Genomic DNA, 23,740 nt, shown 5'->3' with positions numbered 1-23,740 from the left:
GGCGCGAATTCGCAACAATATATATTCAGTATATATATATATATATATATATATATATATATATATATATATATATATATATATATATATATATATATATATATATATATATATATATATATATACATATACATATATATACAGCTCTGGAAAAAATTAAGAGACCACTGCAAAATTATCAGTTTTTCTGGTTTTACTATTTATAGGTATGTGTTTATCGGTATGTGTTTGAGTAATATGAACATTTTTGTTTTATTCTATAAACTACTGACAACATTTCTGCCAAATTCTGAATAAAAATATTGTCATTTTGAGCATTTATTTGCAGAAAATGACAACTGGTCAAAATAACAACAAAGATTCAGTGTTTTCAGACCTCAAATAATACAAACAATACAAGTTCATATTCATTTTTATATAACACAATACTAATGTTTTAACTTAGGAAGAGTTCAGAAATCAATATTTTGTGGAATAACCCTGATTTTCAATCACAGCTTTCATGCGTCTTGGCATGCTCTCCACCAGTCTCTCACATTGCTGTTGGGTGACTTTATGCCACTCCTGACGCAAAAATTCAAGCAGCTCTGCTTTGTTTGATTTGTTGTGAACATCCATCTTCCTCTTGATCACATTCCAGAGGTTTTCAATGGGGTTCAGGTCTGGAGATTGGGCTGGCCATGACAGGGTCTTGAGCTGATGGTCCTCCATCCACACCTTGATTGACCCGGCTGTATGGCATGGAGCATTGTCCTGCTGGAAAAACCAATCCTCAGAGTTGGGGAACATTGTCAGAGCAGAAGGAAGCAAGTGTTCTTCCAGGACAACCTTGTACGTGGATTGATTCATGAGTCCTTCACAAAGACAAATTCACAAAAACAAAAAAACCCTAACAGCTTGGGCAAAGCTGAAAATTGGACTCATCAGAGAAAATGACCTTACTCCAGTCCTCTATGGTCCAATCCTTATGGTCTTTTGCAAACCTCAGCCTGGCTCTTCTTTGCTTCTCATTGATGAAGGGCTTTTTGCTGGCTTTGCACGACCTCAGCCTTGCCCATAGGAGCCTGTTTCGAACCTTCCTCGCCGTGCACTTCACCCCCACTGCCGTTTGCCATTCTTTTTGTAGGTCACTTGATGTCATCCTACGGTTGTTGAGTGACATTCGAATGAGTTGGCGGTCATCCCGGTCAGTGGAAAGTCGTTTTCGCCCTCTTCCAGTCTGTAGCTTTGTTGTCCCCAATGTCTGCTGCTTGACCTTGTTCTTATGAACCGCCGTCTTTGAAATTTTAAGGATGGAAGCAACGTGACGCTCACTGTATCCCTCTGCCAGTAAAGCCATAATTGAACCCTTCTTTTCCTCACTCAAAACTTTTCTTTTCAACTCTTTTGGCATGGACAATAGTTATTTTTTTGATTCCAATTACTTTTGAGGTACTACTAGCACTGTTTTTGCCATCCAGCTGGTCCTATTACAAGAGGATATTGATGACCACAGCAGTGGCTTTTATACTTTTCCTTGTTAAATAAGATTCGGTTCAGGTGATTACCTAATCAGTCCCTCACTAAGTAGAATGAGGTGTGCCTGTGTTGGAATTCAACAGACACTGGAATGGAATGGCTGCCATACATGTAGAGATGCTGATTTAATTTTTTTTTGAAGTGGTCTCTTATTTTTTTTTCTAGAGCTGAGTATATATGTACACACACACACACACACACACACACACACACACACACACACACACACACACACACACACACACACACACACGTCTTAAAAGTATTCACCTCCATGATACAAGCACCAAAGAGCCCTCGGAACAAAACTTTGAACTTTAAGAACAAGAAAACTTCACAGCTTGTTCCATGAATCGTGATCCCTTTCCGAAGTGGAGGTGGATACTTCAAGACCTGGGAGGAATCCGTTCCACCTTCTGAAACCCACATTGGAGACAATAACGAATAAAACACACACACACACACACACACACATTGTGTCATGTGGTCAGCTATATGACTTGACTTGACCAGCCTGTTCAGTCCACAGCAGGATGGAGGCCTCCCTCAAGATGGCCCATCCTGCTTTTTCAACACAATTTGAGATGACTGTTTTCCCATAAATTTTTCAATTTCATATCCTCTTCTGCTCTGTAGTCTACCTCTGCTTCTTCGGTGCCTTCTCTGGGACCTACCTAATAAATGCGCTTAATTTCTGTGTTTTTGATAGTGAAAAACACAAATACTACGTGGAATTAATTTTTAATTTATACCCTGAGTCCGAGCAAAGCGAGTGGAGGAATATCGATTGACAGCACAACCTGCCAGGAAAACAAAGGTATTTATGCAATCAGATACAAATTCAAACATTTGTCGAAATGGGCAAAAGCAATGGGTATAAAATCACCTTGTGACTACTTGCACGTACCTATCAGTGGTTGACGCCTCTCAAATAAATGTACCTATCGGGTGGGGGTTGACCGTTTGGATTCACTCGGAACTCAAACTCTTCTTAAGGCTTTGTAGTTTTGACAGCAGGAATTCACTTTAAGTTGAGGGAATAATCCTCGCACTCTGGGAAAAGTGGAATTTTGATGAGTAAGGGGGGAATATGAATAACAGGCGTGAGGCAGGTGATAGAAGAACCTGCAGCGAACGGCTTTTCTCAAACTGTCATTCCAAACGCTGTATCTCCAAACAGTTCCGTGTCAGATTTGGTTGTTACTGTATTTTGTCGATGCTTTCCTATCATCACGACTCTAACAATCCTCTGCAGCGCCGGCTTGAATTTTCCCATCCCTGCGTCTCTCTGCCCTCTGCAGAGGCAGTGTAAGCGGTTGTGGTGTCGGAGCGCTGATGGAAATCAACGAGGCTGCCGGACGCAGCACATGCCTCTTGCTGACGGCACTGAATGTGGCCGCAACATGGTGGGACATACTGATAGGATGCACCACTTCATCCACAAATTGCATTGTCACAAATTAAAGGAATTGCATTTGCCAATGAATGCAGTACAACAGTACACGCGTGCACCTGGGCTCAAGCAGACAGGGCATGTGTACACCTGGGCTAAAATCAATGGCAACTTTAATTGTACAGCGTTGCTCATCATGTATGGTGTGTTGTCACATGAGATGTATCCTTTGCAATGAAAACAGTGGGATAGTACGACAGATCAAAGGTTATGGTGTGCGCACGCCTCTGCAGATTTCACGTCTGAGTTCAATTCCCAACAGAATATGATCCCAATTCAAATTTCCATCTTCTTGTTTCTCAGGCAGGGGGTTCAAGCAAATGCACAGAACACTGTTTGGGGTCGTACATTCGGCTAACTGTCCTATCTGCTCGAGCACACTGCATCATCACATTGGGGTGCATCAATACGCATCGCATCATCTTTACTGCCTCACTTCATTAGGTGATACAACCGACAAATTCAATTCGTAAATGAGTTTCATCAAGTTGGGCTTCTTGTGCTGTTGTGATGGAAATTGGATTTCAATGCACTTCGCTTATTATGACTCGTAAACCCAACGCACTGAACATATCTCTTCACAGCACTGCTGGCAGGGCACCTGTGTGCGTAGTGATCTTGTGAGCCGACCAGTGGATGGTCAATGGGGACCGTGGGCCCCTTTCGACCCTTGTTCACGGTCATGTGGAGGTGGTGTTCAAGGAGCTACGCGTGAGTGTAACCAGCCAAGGTAAGCCCGATCTCAGCTGCTTTGTGTTCACGTAACGACTGAACACATAATTTATCTTTTGCAATGACTGAAAAGCTTGCGCATTGATTAAATTTAGGATGAAGACGTTGTTTGACAACATATGAATCAGTTCAACTCATTATGGACCAATAAGGTGAACCACATTCACCTTTTACATACTATCATAAACAGGATACAAAACCGACTTTGGTTGCTTGAAGCAAGCTACTCTCCCCATGTCTCCCCTACCCAGAAAAATCTCACGGAAAGCTCTGCCCTGCTGTTTAGCAAATTCACATTCTCTACCTTCCCATAGGGTGGGTAAACAACATAATAATTATGGAAAAGGAGGTCCTTTGGACAGACGTCTACAGATTAGCAGATCGGTTGATTCCAAGGTTGAATCGTGAATCCGCTATGAAATCAGATCTATTACCTTGCATACTATTTTCAATGGTGATTGTAGAATAATGATAGTTGTAGTCACAAAAGTAATATTATCATTACTGGTGCATGCCCGTACATGGGTGCCCGTACGTGTGTGGCCGTACGTGCGTGGCCTGCCAAGCGAGCAGTTCGTTCTTCATCCGTTTCAGCTGCACGACGCCTTGTCATGGAAGTAGCGTCGCATGTCAAGCGAGCAGCTCGTGCTTCGTTAGATTCCATTGCGCGTGCACGCCGCACAGCTTCGTTCCTTCGCTCTCGTAAACGACGACTGGATTGGGGCATTGTTTCAATTAGATCAGACCAACCGTGTCATAAATGGCCATAACTTGGGAAACGGCTGAAACGGATGAAGAAGAACGATATCAAACCTTGAAAAGGCACACACTCAGGTCCCCAGCGTCAATTGTGACGTCATTTCAAATGAAGAAGAAGAAGAATTGTGACGTCAATTGTGATACGTGCAAAAATTAAAAAAAATTGTGACGTCAGTCGTGATGTCATAGCACCGTGTCCTGTCATTGGTTGATAAATAAATGGCCATAACTTGGGAACCGCTTGTCCGATTTAATATCAAACCTTGAAAAGGCACATCCTCAGGTCCCCAGCAATATACGTGGCAAGTTTCAATTAGATCGGACCAGTGGTTGTCGAGAAATGGCGGTCGCAGACACACAGACACACAGAGATTGCTGGAATTATAGATAGATTAATATTGTTATTAATTTTCTTCGCATGTGTGATTTATTATTATTTTTGTCTGCAAGCTGATGATTTTTATCCGAGTGATTCAAAGATGACGCGGACGAATCTATGTGCACCACTTTTTTTTTTCACGTCCAATTTGAACCACACGCGTTCTCTGTACACTTTATTTTCTTTACAAATCCTCATTGTCTCACTACGTTCACTTAGCATTGAAATCCAAGGCTACAGATAAAACAATACTCATGGTCGAATTGCTGTCAAAGTTTACAATGTCCACAATAACCCCATCCAGTCACAAGCAAACTGTTTGCAATTCCACAGGCCGCAGGATGGTGGACAGTACTGCCTAGGCCGCAGGATGAGATTCCGCTCGTGCAAGGTGGATCCGTGTCCCTCACCGCGCACCGACTTCCGCGAGGAGCAATGCTTGGAGTTCAACGGGAAGCATTTTAACATCAATGGCCTTTCAGGGAATGTCCGCTGGGTTCCCAGGCATAGTGGCAGTAAGTTTGGCATCAGGACCTGCTCATCTTTAAAGGATCAACCCAGTGTGAGAAGATGCACTCACCTTGAAAAGACATGCTCACCATGAAGTGATATAATACTACCTCCTCAATCAGCCTCAACTGCCTGAAAATATCCTTCGAAAGGACACGTCCACTGTTAACTGACACACCCACCCAGAAGTCACATACTCCTTTTGGAGCAGCGTTAAAATGATCTCAACTCATTATGTTCTATTCTCACATTTTTCCAGTTTTGCTGAAAGACCGCTGCAAGCTATACTGCCGGGTTGCTGGATCTGCAGCCTACTACCAGCTAAAGAGCCGTGTGGTTGATGGAACACCCTGTGCTCCTGACACAAATGACATCTGTGTCCAAGGCATGTGCAAGGTAATCCATATCTGGCAGTCTCAATTCTTGACATTACAACATGGGAAAATCCACTTTCACTCCCACGTTCTTGAGCATTGATGAGAGGTAAACCAGGAATAAAGAGAAAACTTTGTGAAAGTCAAGGTGATGCAGGCTGACCCTCCCCAGCGATTGGTCGTTTCCTTTGTTAAGATATCCTCGTAATCATGCAAGCGACACTTCTGTTGACAGCAAGCTGGATGCGACGGTGTTCTCAACTCCAAAGCAACTAAAGACAGGTGTGGGGTGTGCGGTGGTGACAACTCTAGCTGCCAGACCGTGACGGGAACATTCCGGAATACACGTTATGGTACGTCCTTAATTCAATCCAAAACAGATTTCATGAAATGTTCTTGTGTATACAGCACAATGACCTCATTAAACATGCGGTGGCGGTGTCAAGTGAAACCTCTGTTGCCTGCAGGTTACAACAATGTGGTGCAGATCCCAATGGGAGCTACAAGCATTGACATTAGGCAGCACAGTCATTCCGGCAAACCGGAGGATGGCAATTACCTGGGTGAGACGCAACCACTCTGAATTACCTCGGCTATTTTGATGGCAAAACACTAACAGCACAGTTCTTTCTTTCTTCTTTTGGTTGTTGGACCTAGTGACGCATGAACATTGCCCCAGAGCCATCTGTAAAACAGCACACAAAGAAGAAATTCAACTTTACATCATGATACAGAATTCAGAGTAATCTTTGTTTGGGTTTCATTGCATCGTTTGTTGACCGCTATAGTCATTCAGCTACCAGCAGTACTTTTGACTGCTCAGGGATTCCAAAACAACACGCGTTCACATTTGTAGTGGACTGTTGTAACCCGAGATACCTTTTCATAAGCATGATCGGGCCTCTCACCCAGCGTATTAACGCAGATGGAACAATGACTCGGCGGAGCTGCTACCGATTTTCACACAAAAATGAAGATTAAATTTTCAAAGGGAACATCGTTACTTTCTCAGCAGAGATAAGTGGAAACTGCAGTTCCACTGCAGACCTGATGTCTAGTTGAATATCATTGCGGCCACACATCTCCTTCACATTCCTCTCACTCACACATTGAGGTGTTTAGGCTGTTGGATGGTACGTGCTTTCAAAAGTTCATGGCTCTCTTCCGGTGAATGTGAAACAAGTGTGGGAATGCTGACAATAAATAAATAAATAAACAAATAAATAAATTTGAGTTCCATTTCAAGGTAGTTTGAGGCAGGAGGAAGCCATTCGGCGAATCAAGCCTGCACAATGGTTGCCAAACTATGGTTGTTTGTCCATGCTCTATGCTTTTTAAATGTTGAGCATCAAGCAAGAAAGTAGCACGTACTATTTTAAAGTCTTTGGTATAACTAAACTGTGGTTCGAACCACCGACATCCCAGAATTGTAGCTAATACTCCAATGGTTACGCCACAGAGTCTGGTTGCGAATGTGAGCGATGATACCCAGAATAGTGCTATTGATTGTACTGTGAATTCCTCTAGATGCTGAACCACTAATAAGCTTTTCAAAGACAATGTGAGAGAGAGAGAGAGGTCAGAGAGAGAGAGAGAGGTCAGAGAGAGAGAGAGAGAGGGAGAGAGAAAAACAGAAAGAAAGAATCTCAGCAGAGATAAGTATAAACTGGAGTTCCAGGAAGGAGAGAGAAAGGGATGACAATTGAAATGGAAGGAATGTGGTCAATTTACCACGAATAGAAAAGCCTGGTGTTGGCTTAACGGTTAATGTGGCCAGCTTAAGATCTTAGGGTCTTCAGTTCAAGCTCCTGTTGTGTTAAAAATAACACCGTGTGGGTTGACTTAGCCTGTCATCCTTCCGATGTCGGCAAAATGACTAACAGCTTTCTGGTAATAGGGGCAGTGCATTAGCGGTACAGATGTGCTTCTCTTAATGATGCAACCAGCAGCCAAAATCTGCATTTGAAATAATAAACCACGAATATAAAAGAAAACCCAACAGGAGATCCCTCCCAAAAAGAATCTGTCAATTCAAGAGCGATCTTAAGGAGTCCTTCAGCTTGAGTGCCTAATTCAATGACCACCTGAATCACCAATTGGGCACTATTAATCATGACCACACTTTAAACCCAGAATCCCTCCATGTGCTGATGCAAGAACATCCATAACCTCAGTTTCAGAATTCATCCGATGAGAGAAAGAGAGAATCTTATGAATTTCTTCCACTTATGATTCACTCATACAACACAAAACACACTGAGACAAACAGACAGACTTCCACTCTCCTTTCTCACAGCACACACAAAGTACCTATGTCCTCTATGCTTACAAAAAATTACCATCATTTGAGGACCCTGGTGTAATTTGTCATGTTGACCCTTCACACTTGACATGCATCTGTCAAGGCTGGCCAAAAGTGATGTGTGTATATATATATATATATATATATATATATATATATATATATATATATATATATATATATATATATATATATATATATATATATATATATATATATATATATATATATATATCCATCTTTCCATTCCTGGACGGGTCGCCACGCTGGCACCCATTTTGCCAACCTCAGAAGGATGACAGGCAGAGTCATCCCCATCTGGTATTAATACAACAGCCAAGCTGGATTCAAACTCAGGATCCTAGGATCCCAAGCCCACCACCCTAACCATTAAGCCAACACTAGGCATCCATACACATATATCTATCTACTATATAAATGGCAGTCCTTCTGTCTATTTGTTTGTAACCAATAAGCTCCTAGACCAGTGAACCGATCTTGATGAAACGTTACACAAACATAGACCTAACATTCAGCTCCAGGATGCGCTAAATGGCTTTCCATAAAAATGAAAAAAAAAAAAAAATATATATATATATATATATATATATATATATATATATATATATATATATATATATATATATATATATATATATATATATATATATATATATATATATATATATACTGTATATAAAAAAATTTCCATTTATAAAAAATGGCTTTCGAATAATGCGCAGGCATATTAATCGTAACAAAAGGCTTCATGGTTAAAAACGCTAGGGTTTTGTGAAATACAAAATGTTCGTATTCGTTGACTTTTTAAACATACACATTCTCCTCCTGTTATTTGAATTCTCGAACTGCACGTGCACGGCAACAGCTAACTGCTGATAGATCTGCTCATGAAAGAGCCAGGTAAGAGGAGTCAGCTGCGGAGAGAGAGAGAGAGTCGTCTTACTGCTGATATATCTGCTCATGAACGAGCCAGGCAGGCAGAGTCGGCTGGAGAGAGAGAGAGAGAGAGAGAGAGAGAGAGAGAGAGAGAGAGAGAGAGAGAGAGAGAGAGAGAGAGAGAGAGAGAGAGAGAGACAGACAGACAGACAGACAGACAGACAGACAGACAGAGAGACAGAGAGACAGAGAGACAGAGAGACAGAGAGACAGAGAGACAGAGAGACAGAGAGACAGAGAGACAGAGAGACAGAGACGCGTCGCCTAACTGCAAATAGAGTGTCACACCGACGGGCGAGAGAAGCACAAAACTCAAGTTCCAGCTTTCTAGGTCCGGGTTTTGGCAGGACATCAAGGACAGTTGTCACTGCTGCTCGAAACATTGAGTGGCTCAACTAGGTTCGTACGGGTCCTTAAAACCCATAAAAGTCCAACATTTCTGAGTTGTACAATTTAACTACTTAAATGTCCTTAAATTTCAGGAAAATGTTCAAAAGTCAAGAAAAATCAGATTTTCCTGTTATGTGAAAGGGTGTTTCATTTTCCTCGCACTAGTATTCTAAACAAGGACAAATGTGTCCAAGAGCCGCGTCCCAAAGGTTTTGTCTTCACCAGAAGAAGAACAAGAAGAGGAAGAAGAAGAAGAAAAAAAAAACCAAAAAAAAACAACTTCCGATATTTCGTCACATGCCTTGATTAAGCCAATAGCGAGACCCGTCATAGTGTATTTATGTATTTACGAAATAAATAATGTATTTACGAAATTACAACATATTAAATGGAATAATCTTTAAATAGTAACGTGAACTTTTCGAAATTTTAAAGCAAATGTCTGAATATATTTAAAAGTTGATGATAGACACTCTCAAAAGGCACCCTCAATGTGAGGATGTGTGCAGGTGTTTAGTATTTAAGGAGATCCAGATTGTGTATATAAAAGAGCAGAGTCCCAAAGGTTTTGTCTTCACCAGAAGAAGAAGAAGAAGAAGAAGAAGAAGAAGAAGAAGAACGCCAAGCTCTCTTAGTGCCACTTTCGCAACGCGGCTAAAAATGATATTTTATTGGAATTTATGTTTACCCCCAATTTACCTCGAATTTCTAGGATGTGGTCCTTAAAAAGGGGTAATTTTAGCCCTTAAAAGTCCTAAAAAAAGTCCTCAAAAAAGATATCTCAAAATAAGTGGGAACCCTGCTCAAGGCCGCCTTCAACTATGACCTCCCTGAGGATTACGGCAGCATAAAGCCTTCCTTCCATAAATCTGAGGAATAAAAGAAACCTTCCTAATTTTCTCCATCCAACTAATGCCTCAGTCTAACTAGCATGAGGAAAATAGGGCAAATTTCCCGGGTATTACCGGGTACTTCAGCTCGTGTATGTATATATATATATATGTATGTGTGTGTGTGTGTATATATATATATATATATATATATATATATATATATATATATATATATATATATATATATATATATATATATATATATATATATATATATATATATATATATATATATATATATATATATATATATATATATATATACATGCATGCATTTACATGTGGTAATGGACACAAAATAGCAAGGGCTTGTCTCTGTTTTCTGCTGCACTTTGACAGGCACTAAAAAGTTGTATGCTCAAAATAATCACAATTGCCCAAGATACACCAAAGTTATTATCCCCACGCTGTTTGAAAATAAATGGGGGGATATTGTAATCTGCTCCCTCTGTCTGTCTGTCTGTTCATCCGTTACACTATCTTCTCCTAAATGGTTGTGCAGAAAGAAATTCACCAAACTTGGTACTTTATTATCACCACATGGCACGATGGTGAAAGAACAGTATCATTTTTGACCCCTAAAAGGTCAAATACCAAAAAATGCAATTACGAGCATATTTTAAGATGTTTTTTTTAAATTAAACGTTGTATGTGCAATCAAGATTGGGGGATGCATGAAATATGCAATGATTTCTTGGACTTAAGCCCCAGTTCATGCCCCAGGGGGTGGAAACAGGTTCAAAAGGGGTAAAAACTGGGAAAAAAATATTTAAATCAAAATTTGATATTCGGCCATTCCTGGTGGAACTTTTTGCCACCAAGCGTGGGGATTTGCGACGGCATGCCGTCGACTTCACTCCAATTTTATTTTCCAATTAGTAAGAAAATATATGTTAAACAATGTTTTACATATATATGTATATATGTACAGTATGATAGTATGTGCACCCCATTGTAATATTTGTTGTGTTTTGGACCATTGTGACACTTCCTTGTTTGTCCAGCTTTTGAAACCCCCCTCATACGACTTCGTACAAAAGGAACTCTATACTCTCGTGAAACGCATTTTATGTGTGCTCTAGTGCATGTCATTACTCTACGGGTCTTTCGGTACGTGTAAACCATGTCCATTGACAGTTTTATTGCACCATAAACATTTCTGCTTTGGTCAGAGCCACACAAACTATTACAAGGGCAGTCCACATGTAATGTTTGCTTTCCCTCTCCTAGAAATTAAAATATTTACATCAACATTACAAAATCACCATGATGTGAAAATGAAGCTTTCAGTTAGCACGTGTTCGTATATCTCTGAGTGCTCGATGTCTACGAGTGTGGACGTTGTGCCACGGTGCTCCTGAAGGTATTAGTTTCATCCGACTGAAAAGAGATAATCATCACACCTGTGTGAGCTATGTCTTTCTACAAATTATCAGAAAACATGGTCAAAGACGGTACTTTCCCGTGGATGTGAAAGCAGATAGATATGACCACCCTGTTAGCTTTGAAGGACAAATATGAAGGAAATAAAAACAAGTGAGTTTTGTAAGCAACGCAGCATGCATTTGACTTTTACACGCACGCACAAACTGAGCTGCATGCCAGAGATGAGTTATGTCACGATTGATAAATCAAAGTCAGTTGAGCATCAAACATGGTTTCACTTATAAATTTGGGATCTGTTTCTCACCGCTGTGTGACCTCTGCAGATTGGCCTGTATGGTACCTGAGCACTGAGCTCGTGATAGGATCCCAGCTTCAAATACACTGTATTTCTTCTCATGACGTTGCCCAACTTGTTATATACAATAGGTACAGGTTCCTCGATAGTCTATAAGCATGTTCGATGCTGCATGGAAAACAATTGAAATAGCCTATCCAGGTGAAGGTTAAAAAAATGTAATTGTCGATCATATGCCCCGTCTCCTGGAAATAACTACATTTCAAATGCTGTTTTATTGAAATGTAAAAGTTGGAAAATACATTATTAATGTGGTTGTAGAAGAGCAGTGTGCACATGTAGTGTTGTAGCATTCATGCTATATTGCAATATTGTCCGGTTACATCTCAACACAGTTCTTGAGTAATTCCGTCTCCCACCGAAGGTGGACTGAGGTTATATTTTCACCCCTGTTTGTCTCTGTCTGTCTATCCGTTTAAGAGCAGGATATCTCAAAAAGTTATGGACAGATGCAGATGAAACTTGGTGGACGGGTTGGGTACGTCAAAAGCACCAGTTGATTCGATTTTGCTGAATATCTGGATCCGGACGCAATAATTTTTTTTAATTTTCAAGTGATTCTTCACCATTGAGAGATCGGGCCAAAAAATGGTATAGTAGAGCATGATGTGTCAAAAAGGTTGTGGACAGATTCAGAGGGAAGAGAGCAATTAGGCAGTTCCATAAATTTGGAGAGAAGAGAAACAAAGCAGTGGAGATTTGTAGAAAGCCCGGATTTTCGAAATGTATCCTCGAGGGGTTACTGGATGAAGGTATGTTTCATGGAGGAGCCGAGGAGGGTCAGAGAGCAGAGGGAGCTAGACGGGAGGAGAGGTGGTTAAAAAAACACACACACACACACACACAAACACTGAAATAACACATGCCATTCCTTTTCCTGTCTAAACCCTTGACTCATCATGCTGTGTCCCCAGATTTCTGCAATCAAGTGAAAATTTACTGCTATTATACATTTTATATCTTGTTACAGCATCTGCTAATTGTATAATAAACAATTAAAACACAATTTTGAATATCTTGGTTATCATTGGAAATGTATCTGTTCATTGCTGTTGCTCAGCCTTGTCCAACAGCAGTGGGGCGTTTTTGCTCAACGGAAACTTTGTCGTGAGCATGTTTAAGCGTGAGGTGAGCGTGCGTGGGGCTCTTCTGGAGTACAGTGGCTCAGACACCGCCATGGAACGCATCAACAGCACAGCACAGCTGAGAGAGGAGATCATGGTTCAGGTAAGGGTCATTCAGGAGAATATGTGATCGCCGACTGTCATTACGAACACCCTGTGAATTTGTAAATGTTTTCCAGCACCGCAATGCTTACCTCTCAGGCCGACAATTCTAAAAGTCCTTCCCGAGCTAAAGTATATTGTTTCCTGTATTTAGAACAATTCCTAATTCATTATACATATTAGCAACACCCTCTCCCTCCTGGAGTGGCAAGGGATATTGGGGGGGGGGGGGACTTTATTTTGTGTTGTACAATTTGCAGGCATTTGATTGGCGACAACATCCAGTTTTGAAGTTATTCTGTCTGGTGGTGCAGGAGTGCATTAGCAGGCATAATAATTCACCCACTTCTTATGATAATTCCCCACTTTCACAGAAAAGTAAAAACCAAACTTGGAGGTTGGAGGTGGCCATCCCAACTTAGTAGAATGTTCTCATGTAGTACAACCACCACTTTTCAACTCATTCCATCCAGCGGTTTAGGAATGCATACAAGTCAAACAAATACACAGATACTCTAGTTATATCTAGATCTATATATATATATATATATATATATATATATATATATATATATATATATATATATATATATATATATATGTATATATATATATATATATATATATATATATATATATATATATATATATTTATATCTAGATCTATATATATATATATATATATATATATATATATATATATATATATATATATATATATATGTATATGTAGTATGATGACATTGACAGTGTTTCACAATTACTATCCGTCAAATATTCTTTTGATGAATTTCCATCACAGTCATTTTTTTTCTTTAATTTGCACGAATTAACAATTTGATATGTTTCACGAAGTCAAATCAACTTCTTCCCAGATTCCAAATTCCTGGCTGTGAATGTGCAGGGGCACTGCCCTCAATGGCGCATTTGCTCCTCGGTAATGACACAAGCAGTGAGTTGAATTCAGAATTGAATGCCAGTGCGATATCCATTTGCCGACAACAACAAGAACGACAACAACTATTATTTATAGATTTAAAAAATTGTGTCTGTTTTACACATTGCCTTGTGAGTTATCTTCTGTTGTCAGCACTATACTCTCAATTCATAAAACCAACTTGTAGTTTGGCCAAAAATACCAGCCTTGAGGTCTACATTAAAAATAAAAAGTTGTCCCAAGACAGCCAACCACCTGGGCAAGATAATTAGGCTCCAATTACGCTCCAAAATGTAGCATCCCTCCCGGTCATCATTCTCTTAGTGCATTTCCTACAGTCGAACCTGACTCCATGAATGATCAAACTCGAGCTGCATCTCAATAGTGATGCAACCAGAAGTTCAAGATCAATTTCTACATTGAATCCTGGTCAAACGTACATTTGATAAGGTAGATCAGACCGAGATCCGGGTAACCTGCGGACTCCTTCCTTTCAGTGACCTATCTTGTCAACCTGCTTGCAGGTGCTTTCTGTGGGACAACTGCATGACCCGCAGGTGCAGTATTCGTTCAGTGTGCCCATGCAGGCTGAGGACGTGTCCTTCACCTGGGAAGCGTTGGGTCCATGGGGAGAGTGCAACAAGGTTTGCCAAGGTCAGATATATGGAACCACGTTTAAAATAAAATTCTAAAAACATATCGTCGACAGGATGTACATTTATTGATAAATATGATTTATCTTCACAACTTTTCGACATTCCGCAGCCAATTTTCTTATAACGCTTCATCTTCCTCTCTCACACATGTGGTACTCTTTACTGTTTCACAATGCACTTCTCTTCTGCTATTTTAACAGACTGCTCTCATTTCGACCTCTCCTTCATTCCTTGCCTAAAAAATCCAACTATTACAGCGCTTCTTCTCTCCATGCTCTGAATTCGCCTTCATTGCATCCATCAAGAATTGTGTTAAATCGCATCTCTGACCTAAAACTTTTAAAAACCACAGTTTGCCATGGATGCTCGCTTTCCATCAACCATTCTTTTTTTCCAACTTCAGTGCCAACTCACCCCCCTCACCCCTCTCTCTCACTCCCAAAGCAACCATCCCACTCTTCTCCCTCCAAGCCTCCCTCTCACCTCTTTCAAAAATTCCCCCCTCACCTTTCTCCCACCTTTCATCCCCCTCACTCTTCCTTCTCTAAGTTGCCCCCCCTCTCATCCACCAACCTGCCTCCCTCCACTGCCCTCTCACCTCCATCTCTTCACTCCACCTCCTCAAATCCTCAACTGCCATCTTCCTTGTCTCTTGTCCCCCTCTCTCCCAGCACCACAGAGCCTTTTCTCCTCCTCATTCGGCCCCCTCCCCTCGCTATTCTGCAATACCCCACACTCCTTCAGCAACCCTCACCTTACCTCCCCCCTCGTCCCTCGTCCTACCCTCCCCCGCCCCTCCACCTCCTGCACCCAAAGCCTCCTCCCCTACCTCTTCATTAAAAGTGTGGACCTCAAATATCCGGGGCCTTCGCTCAAACCTTTCAGATCTTTCCATGCAGGTTGCCACTGACAAACCAGACATTATCTGCCTAACAGAAACTTTCCTCTCCCAAGACGTGTCTGACTCCCAAGTATCTCTCCCTGGTTACTCCCTCTTACGGTATGACAGACCTGAGCCTCGTCCTGGTGGAGGTGTTGCTCTCTTCATCAAAGACTCTATTCCTCACTCTCCCTGCACTGCTCTCACTCCCCCACACCCCCAGGAATACCTCTGGCTTCGGCTTCCCCTCCACTCCCACCTCATGTTTATATGTGTACTGTACCGTCCACCGAACAGTGATGACTCCATCTACACCTCACTCTCCGAAAACATGGACCATCTTCTATCTTCTCATCCAAACTCTCTCTTCCTCTTATGTGGCGACTTCAATTGTCATCACGCCAGTTGGCTAGGTGTGGGTACCTCTCTCACCTGCCATGGGGACGTCAGCAAAAAGCTTTCTGTGACTCATTGGGACTGACTCAATCGGTCAACTTCCCCTCCCGGTTCTCAACCAATGGTACTCCATCTCTTCTGGATCTGTTTTTGTCAAATTTCCCTGACAATAACTGCTGCTCTTCCTTCGCTCCCAATTGGTTCTTCTGACCACGTCCTTGTTAAAGTGGACATCTCTCTGGCTGTCATCAGAGAACCACCTCACCGCCGTCGAGTCTGGCATTTCACTCAAGCCGACTGGCAGGGTCTCCGAGCAGCCATCAAACTTACAGACTGGTCTCCTATCACTACTTTCTCAAACATCAACTCATCCTGGGAATTCTTTCAAAGAAACTTGCTCTCCCTCATGCACAGATTTATCCCCTCTCGTGTTCAGTTGTCTTACCCTTCCTCCGCCCTTGGTTTACTGAAGCTTGTGGCGAGGCAGTTGTCCTGAAACAACTTGCCTTTGCCTCATGGAAAGCAAACCCAACTGAGGGCAATCTCAGTTCTTTCCACAAAGCTCGGAACAAGTGTGTATCTACCCTCAGGAGAGCCAGAAAACAACATCTTTCTCATCTCAAGTCTGAACTCTCAGACCTCTCTCCCTCCTCAAAATCCTGGTGGCGTTTAATCAAATCTGTTTCTGGTGTATGTTCCCCTCCATCCCTCCCTTACCTCAAATGGCCGCACTGCTGATTCCACACGTGATAAAGCTGAATGTCTAAACTCGGTGTTTTGCAGCTAAATCTTGTGTCCCAAACCCATCACTATCTCTACCCACTTTACCCAGTGGCACCCAACTGTCCCTGGACTCTGTATCCTTTTCTCCTGACAGGTGGAGAGCTTGCTTTCAAACCTCGAGTCAGATTCTGCAACGGTCCAGACGGCATCAGCCCACGTGTCCTCAAAGCCTGCTCTTCTGCTCTTGCTCACCCTCTCTCTGTTCTATTCACCCTCTCATTTTCCCAAGGTCATCTGCCATCTGCTTGGAAATCTGCTAACATCACTGCCCTGCATAAAAGGTGCAAAAACAGATCCCTGTAACTACAGACCAATCAGCCTTCTCCCAATCATCAGCAAGGTTATGGAATCCATCATTGCTTTAGACATGAAATCCTTCCTCTTCTCCAATGGCTTGATTTCCAATCATCAATTTGGTTTCAGACCAGGTCACTCTACCCTGGATATGCTGCTACTGCTCTCCCATCAATGGATGGAGGTCCTCAATGCCAGACAGGAAATCCGAGCCGTATCCCTGGACATATCACGTGCTTTTGACACAGTCTGGCACCCTGCCCTACTCACCAAACTCTCTGCCCATGGTATTCAAGGCCATCTCCACTCATGGCTCGCAGACTTCCTCTCCTGTCGCAGTCAACGTGTGGCCCTAAATGGAGTTCTTTCATCCCCTCTTCCTGTGCAGGCTGGAGTTCCTCAAGGTAGCGTTCTGGGCCCTGTTCTTTTTCTGGTTTTCATCAATGATCTCTCGGACTCTCTGGAAAATCCTCTATTTCTCTTTGCCGATGACTCCACCCTCTGCCGTACCATCTGTCATCCCTCAGACCGGCAAGCAGCAGCTTCTTCGCTCACTGCAGATCTGGATAAAATCACAAACTGGTCCAACACGTGGAACATGTCTTTCAATCCACACAAATCTCACACTCTCACTATGTCTCTTGAAAGGACCGTTTACAAAACCCCCATCCACTTTCTCAACAATCCTCTGGAAGAAGTCTTTTCTTTCAAGCTTCTGGGTCTCACTATCTGCCATGACCTTTCCTGGGAAAGTCACATTTCCAACCTTGCCTCAAAAGCCAGTCGCCGACTGAGGAATCCTCCGTCGTGCAAAGTCCTTCCTCGGCCCTCTTGAGCTCCTGACTACTTACAAAGCTTTTGTCCGTAGCCTGATGGAGTACTGCTCTCCCCTCTGGGCTGGTGCTCCTGCCTCCCACCTTTCTCGACTTCACGCTGTCGAAACCAGGGCTTTTAAGATCATTGGCATCTCCCGCAATGAAGCTGAGTCTTTGGGCCTCTCACTCAATCACCGCAGGTTGGTCGGTGGTCTTTCTGTCTTCTACCGACTCCTCTCCAGCCTTGCCCCCCTGCTCTCTCTGCGATTTGTCCCAACCACATTTCCACAGGGCGCTCAAGGTCCGCCAACAACCCCCTTCTGGTAAAACTACCAAAATCACACGAATCACTGCTCATCTTCACTCTTTCATTCCTCTTTTTCCCGCCTTTGGAATGAACTTCCTCACTCTATTCTTTCCCGTTCTTCCCTCCAGGCTTTCAAAACAGCTGTTCACCACCACCTCTTATCTTCCCCCATCCAAATCCTCGATCTTTTCTACCCCCGATAATCCACCCAAGCCCACTTCCTTCAATTCTCCTGCTTTCCTTCCTGAAAGTCCCTGTAATGTCCATCTTCTCCTCGCCATGTTCCCCGTCCCATCCCCATCCCTCTCCCTTCCACAGTTCACCTGTCTGTTCCCCAATGTTTTGTCCCTTCCACTCCCACCCCTCTTGTCTCATGCCTCCTTGCTGTGAGTTGTGTGTTAGCTCTCATACGAGCCTCGACCAAGGTATACAAAAAAAAAAAAAAAAAAAAAAAAAAAAAAATTCATACTATTCTGCAAAATGCAACATTGTAGGCTAAACGGGAGATTTTGTGCCATTTATTTTCTCATGAAAAGGAATTTGGAAATCTCATTGTTCAAAAACCTCACTCAGTATTCCAGGTTTGGTTATCATTTATTTATTGAGAGAACCGATCGAAAGGTAAGCGCTTCGAACACACAGTCTAATGGGTACAAATCTTGTACACTCTTATGGTCACTGACCCCATCACTCTCAGCATGCCCAGGTCAAAGGTTATCTCTGCTCACATATTCTCAATTGTGTCTGCTGCGTGCCTGGTTTACAGGCACATTTCTCTGGTAATGCACCACAAAGTTTCAGTCACTCCACCAACCGGTGCAGTGCATGTCGTACAGTTAGATGATTTATTATTGATCACTTATTTCATGCAAACACTTCACGAGAGTTTGTTAAATGTTTTCAAATTGATGGTGGTACTGGCAGGTTAGTTCAAAGGTGGTGTACTCAACCTTTGAGGTGTCTAGTCTGGGTTTGATTACAGACCTGACGATAAACCGTGAGCCTGGAGCTTCGCAGGCAGGGTGTCGCATCAATCAGCATGCCATCCTTCGTAATGGGACATTAAGTCGGGTGTCCCATCTCCGAGCATTCACCGGCGGGAATAAAACGATCCCATGGTTCCTTTTTCTTCTTCGTCTTTCGTATGCAGCACATGACTGCGGGTTGCATCATTTGCTGGGGGTTCAGCCATGGTCCGTTTCTAAAAGAGGAGGCCATTATGTTCTGACATTGATCTATAGGGAGCATTGCTTTGGTGGTACAGCTGCGCCCCCAGATATGATGCAACCAATGAACAGCTGGGTGCTGCTGCAAAAACTCGATGACAAACCTGAAGGAGCTTGCTTATTGCACCTGATTCGTTTCATGAGTAAGATGATGATGAGTAATTGCATTCTCTTGATAATCATCACTGTCATCATCATGATGAGTAAATTTAATTTTCACCATCACCAGTGCGGTGGGACGACATTTTTACATCAATGCATTGTATACGGATTGAGGTCGTTACCCTCAGCCACGGCGGTGTCTTATCGTTGTGCAGGTGAGCACGTTCGTCGTTCAGTTTGCATCAGAGAGAGTGACCATCGACCCTTCGCAGAGCATCACTGTTTGCACTCACCAAAGCCCGGGGCCGTCACGGCACCTTGCCACACAGAGTGTGAGTTAAGGTAACACTCGGGCAATGCTCGCCAGCAGCACACACGGTAACCACCATGCCCAGATAACTTTTCAAAAATACACCCTGCTTTTTTACCGTGCAGGGGCTGGTTTCACAAAACCGTTCATTTTTATATGCCAGATATATATATATATATATATATATATATATATATATATATATATATATATATATATATATATATATATATATATATATATATCGGGGCGTATTATGTGATACTGGTCGTCCGTCTGTCTGTCTGTCTGTGTCTGTCTCTGTCTGTCTGTCCATCCATCCATTCCTGTCCGCACTCTAACTCCCAAAGTTTTCAACTTTCACGTTTCATATTTGGTACATAGGTCCAGACTGCGGAGACGGTGTGTCGCGACATACGTTCGTCATCTAAAGTGGTTGCCATGGCAACCAGGATGCTGTTTTTCCATGTAGTAGCACAATTCTGTATATACCTTCTTGTTCGGGTGTATATTGTGCTCAGTTGAGCTCTTGTTTTTTTTGTAATCGGCCCTTCGTTTATTACATACGTAAATGGTGGAAGTTCCTCTCCCCACCCTAACCCAATACGCTATGCAAGCCTCTTCTCTAAAGAGTTAGTCGATGGGTCTTTTGTTTAGCTGCTACCATTACCCCTCACCCCACCAATGGGGTTCTTCAGTGTCTGGTCTTGGAAGGTAATTTATGCTGGGATATGCACACCAGATGGTCAGTCAGCTTGAACCTGGAGCTCAGCACATGAAGTCCGGACTTCATCGCAATGCTTTGATGACCAGGAAATATCGGGTTCGATCCCAATCATTGTTTTTTTCGAGGTGTTTTACGCAATACTTATAACCACCTGTTTTAACACCACCTTTACAGCTGCCTGTTTCACACCATGTTACAATGAAACTCAAAGCACTGTTTGTCTTTTGTACCAGCTTAATCTAGATAGCAATACAGCTTTGTTTAATGTTGTGGACTTGGGCTTATAATGTAGCAAGATGAAAAGAATATATTTTGTGAGGGTGGGGGTTGAGGAGAGGAGAAGCAGCACAGGCCTGTCTGCTGCAGACAATGAGACCCAGAGAACAAGCAAATCACAATAAACTGCAAGTCAAGGACCAACGTGTGTAGTTTAAATAAATTGTGTCTTCCTAAATAATGAGGAACTTGACTCATGAAATAACATTGGCGTGTATCAAGGTTCATTTTTCAAGCTATTTGTTCAAGAACCGGTGACCTACTATGACATCTTAGATAAATATCCTTCCTTGAGTGAATCTGGCCGTTCCGGTCGACAGTCTGATTTACCGCAAGACAGCGAAATCATTTCCTTTCTCATTGCACTCCATACTCCATAGCTTAATGAAAGGGTAAGAGATCAGGCAAAGTCCACCGAGTAGTGACCACAGTGGTGGTGGTCTTGCATCGGAAAGAAAATCGTGGCGTGTTCCCCTTAGGGGCATTTCATCATGCATTGAAAACTTGATCAAAGGGTTATTTTTGGAAAGTTTGTTTCTTTTCCAACACGACTCTTATTTATCGATGAAACCTTGCCTTTCAATTATACTGTATGGGGTTTGCGTAGGGTCGTTGTCCATGTCTGTTGCACTTCAAGGTGTGGTTGTGAGCAATGTGTTTTCTTCTTCTCCTTCTCCTTCTCCTCCTTCACCTTCTCTCCTTCTCCTTCTGCTAGATTTGAGTGTGTAACGTAGAGAGTACTAACGTGGGTTCCCACCATTGGCCTGTGCTCTTCTAATCCTGTTGGCATTTTGAATAAATCAATTTTTTTTCCTGGTTTTTTTTTTTTGGTGGGGGCCTAAAACACTCACCTACATCCATGAAGGAATGGAGTTGGGGATTTTTTTTAATATTACCTTTGACATACACAGTAGCTACAAACGTTTAGGCACTATAGAGAGGTTTAAAAAAAAAAATTCCAAAAAAATTTAACTTAAAAAAAATTAAATATATATGCCTAAAACACTCCCCGGCACTGACTGATGAACCTCTGAAAGTTTAACGAAGGTGTGTTTGGCCATCTCTGAGAAAGACAGACAAACAGACAAACATCTCTCTGATAGATTACACAAAAAGACATGAGCATGTTTGGTTAAGTTAAAAAAAAAACAAGCTCGAATGAGCTAAGATCCTCGTCCTCTTAATGATGATGTCATAAAACGAATATGACATCATTGTGATGTATCAGGTTTGCGATTAATTATCTGTGCTAATGCCCGGCTTGATTCCCGAAAACAAAATTCAAACAGCTTGCCTAGTTTCGGAGATAATGGTGTAGGCGATTTCCATTAGCGGCGATATTATGACGTCAACTTTTTTTCTCCGAAGAATATCCAAAATCGGAGATGGTTACTGCCTGCGCGTGGGCTTTCTGCATAAACATGGCAAGTTTGACGAAGATCCGATGAAAACTCTGGGTTGTGAAACAAAAAATGTCAAAAAACAGGAATGACGTCATAAAAATTGATATGACGTCATAGTGATGCATCATATGTGCGGTAATTCATCTCTGCTAATGCCCCGTTCGATTCCCGCAAACAGAATTCAAAAAGCTTGCCTTGTTTCGGAGATAATTTTTAGGCGATTTCCACTAGCAGAGATATTTTGACGTCGTAACTTTTTTTTCTAGGAGGAATGTTCAAAATCGGAGATGGTTACTATCTGCGCAGGGTATGTTTACATATATATATATATATATATATATATATATATATATATATATATATATATATATATATATATATATATATATATATATATATATATATATATATATATATATATATATATATATACCAAGTTTCAGGAAGTTTCGATGAAAACTGTAGGCTGTGAAACAAAAAGTCCACAAGAACAACAACGTGAGTAAGACTTAGAGATCCTCCACGAGGATCTAAAAACACGTTTTTAGTATACCGTATGTCACTACATTATTGATTGTGATTGAAACACGAAGACAACACCAATTATCTGTTTGACATGAAGTGGTCGATGCTAACAAGAGGTCCCTGGGCTGCTTTCAGCAGGTGACACAAGATCAATGAATCGATTCTTGCCGAACCTCTTCCCCTCCCTTACACACCCTGCACTTCCTCTTTTCATCACTCTACATCCTATCAATGAACCAAACTTTTATAGGGATTTAAATTCATTTTGCTGGTGCTGCATCATCAGCGAAACTGCCGATGCACTGCCTCCGAAGAATACGGCAGAAGGGCAGAATTTGGCCAGGGCTCCGACACACAAGGGTGCACTCTTTTTGAAGGGTAATTGGAACTAATGTCATCTCGGCGTTTTATTTGTGTGTGCAGTTGGTACATTGCGGGACGCAGCGCATGCTCGACACAATGTGGAGCCGGACATCAGACGTTGGACGTGCGCTGCATGCAGTATGGTGGCAGGGAAGGTATGCAACCCAAGCTGATGGCTGACCACCATTGCATTGACAAGGTCAAGCCACCGACACGCAAGCCCTGCTTTGAAGCGTGTCCACCGGCTGGCTGGCAGGTTTCTTCTTGGTCGCAGGTGCGATGGAAAATGCTAGAGCATTATGATCTTCACATACGAAACTTAAAGCAAAGCATTTATAAAGAAGAACCCCTTCTGAGATGCTTCCCTCTACACTGTTGAGTTGTTTTTTTTTTCTTTCTTTCTTCATTGCTTTCCCCACAAGGAACTAATTTATTGCCACTAGAACCCTCTGTTTTCATTGCTCTGCTGCCTTCTGCCATGGGAAAACGAAGTTGCCATTTATCAT

General features: G+C 42.1%; 1 protein-coding gene across 7 annotated transcripts in view; it reads left to right on the top strand.

Annotated features, from left to right (window-relative positions):
• The window catches only part of LOC147013866 (A disintegrin and metalloproteinase with thrombospondin motifs 9-like), a 178,258-nt gene that overhangs the window by 77,538 nt on the left and 76,980 nt on the right, over positions 1-23,740 (top strand). For all 7 annotated transcript variants that reach the window (XR_015050537.1, XR_015050538.1, XR_015050539.1 and 4 more), the window contains exons 11-20: positions 2,820-2,924; positions 3,556-3,701; positions 5,175-5,356; positions 5,611-5,747; positions 5,961-6,078; positions 6,193-6,288; positions 13,069-13,235; positions 14,696-14,825; positions 19,846-19,972; positions 23,295-23,508. Coding sequence is in view for 4 of the 7 variants with exons in the window: in XM_085851170.1 (XP_085707296.1) it covers positions 2,820-2,924; positions 3,556-3,701; positions 5,175-5,356; positions 5,611-5,747; positions 5,961-6,078; positions 6,193-6,288; positions 13,069-13,235; positions 14,696-14,825; positions 19,846-19,972; positions 23,295-23,508 (1,422 nt within the window). In the remaining 3 variants the exon portion in view is untranslated. The remainder of the gene's footprint in view (positions 1-2,819; positions 2,925-3,555; positions 3,702-5,174; positions 5,357-5,610; positions 5,748-5,960; positions 6,079-6,192; positions 6,289-13,068; positions 13,236-14,695; positions 14,826-19,845; positions 19,973-23,294; positions 23,509-23,740) is intronic.

This window comes from Eptatretus burgeri, chromosome 13, assembly GCF_056783735.1.
Source record: "Eptatretus burgeri isolate ZD-2024b chromosome 13, Ebu_testis_v1, whole genome shotgun sequence".
Taxonomy (NCBI): domain Eukaryota; kingdom Metazoa; phylum Chordata; class Myxini; order Myxiniformes; family Myxinidae; genus Eptatretus; species Eptatretus burgeri.
Note: the sequence above shows the minus strand (reverse complement) of the source record. Positions and strands in the feature narration are given on the sequence as shown.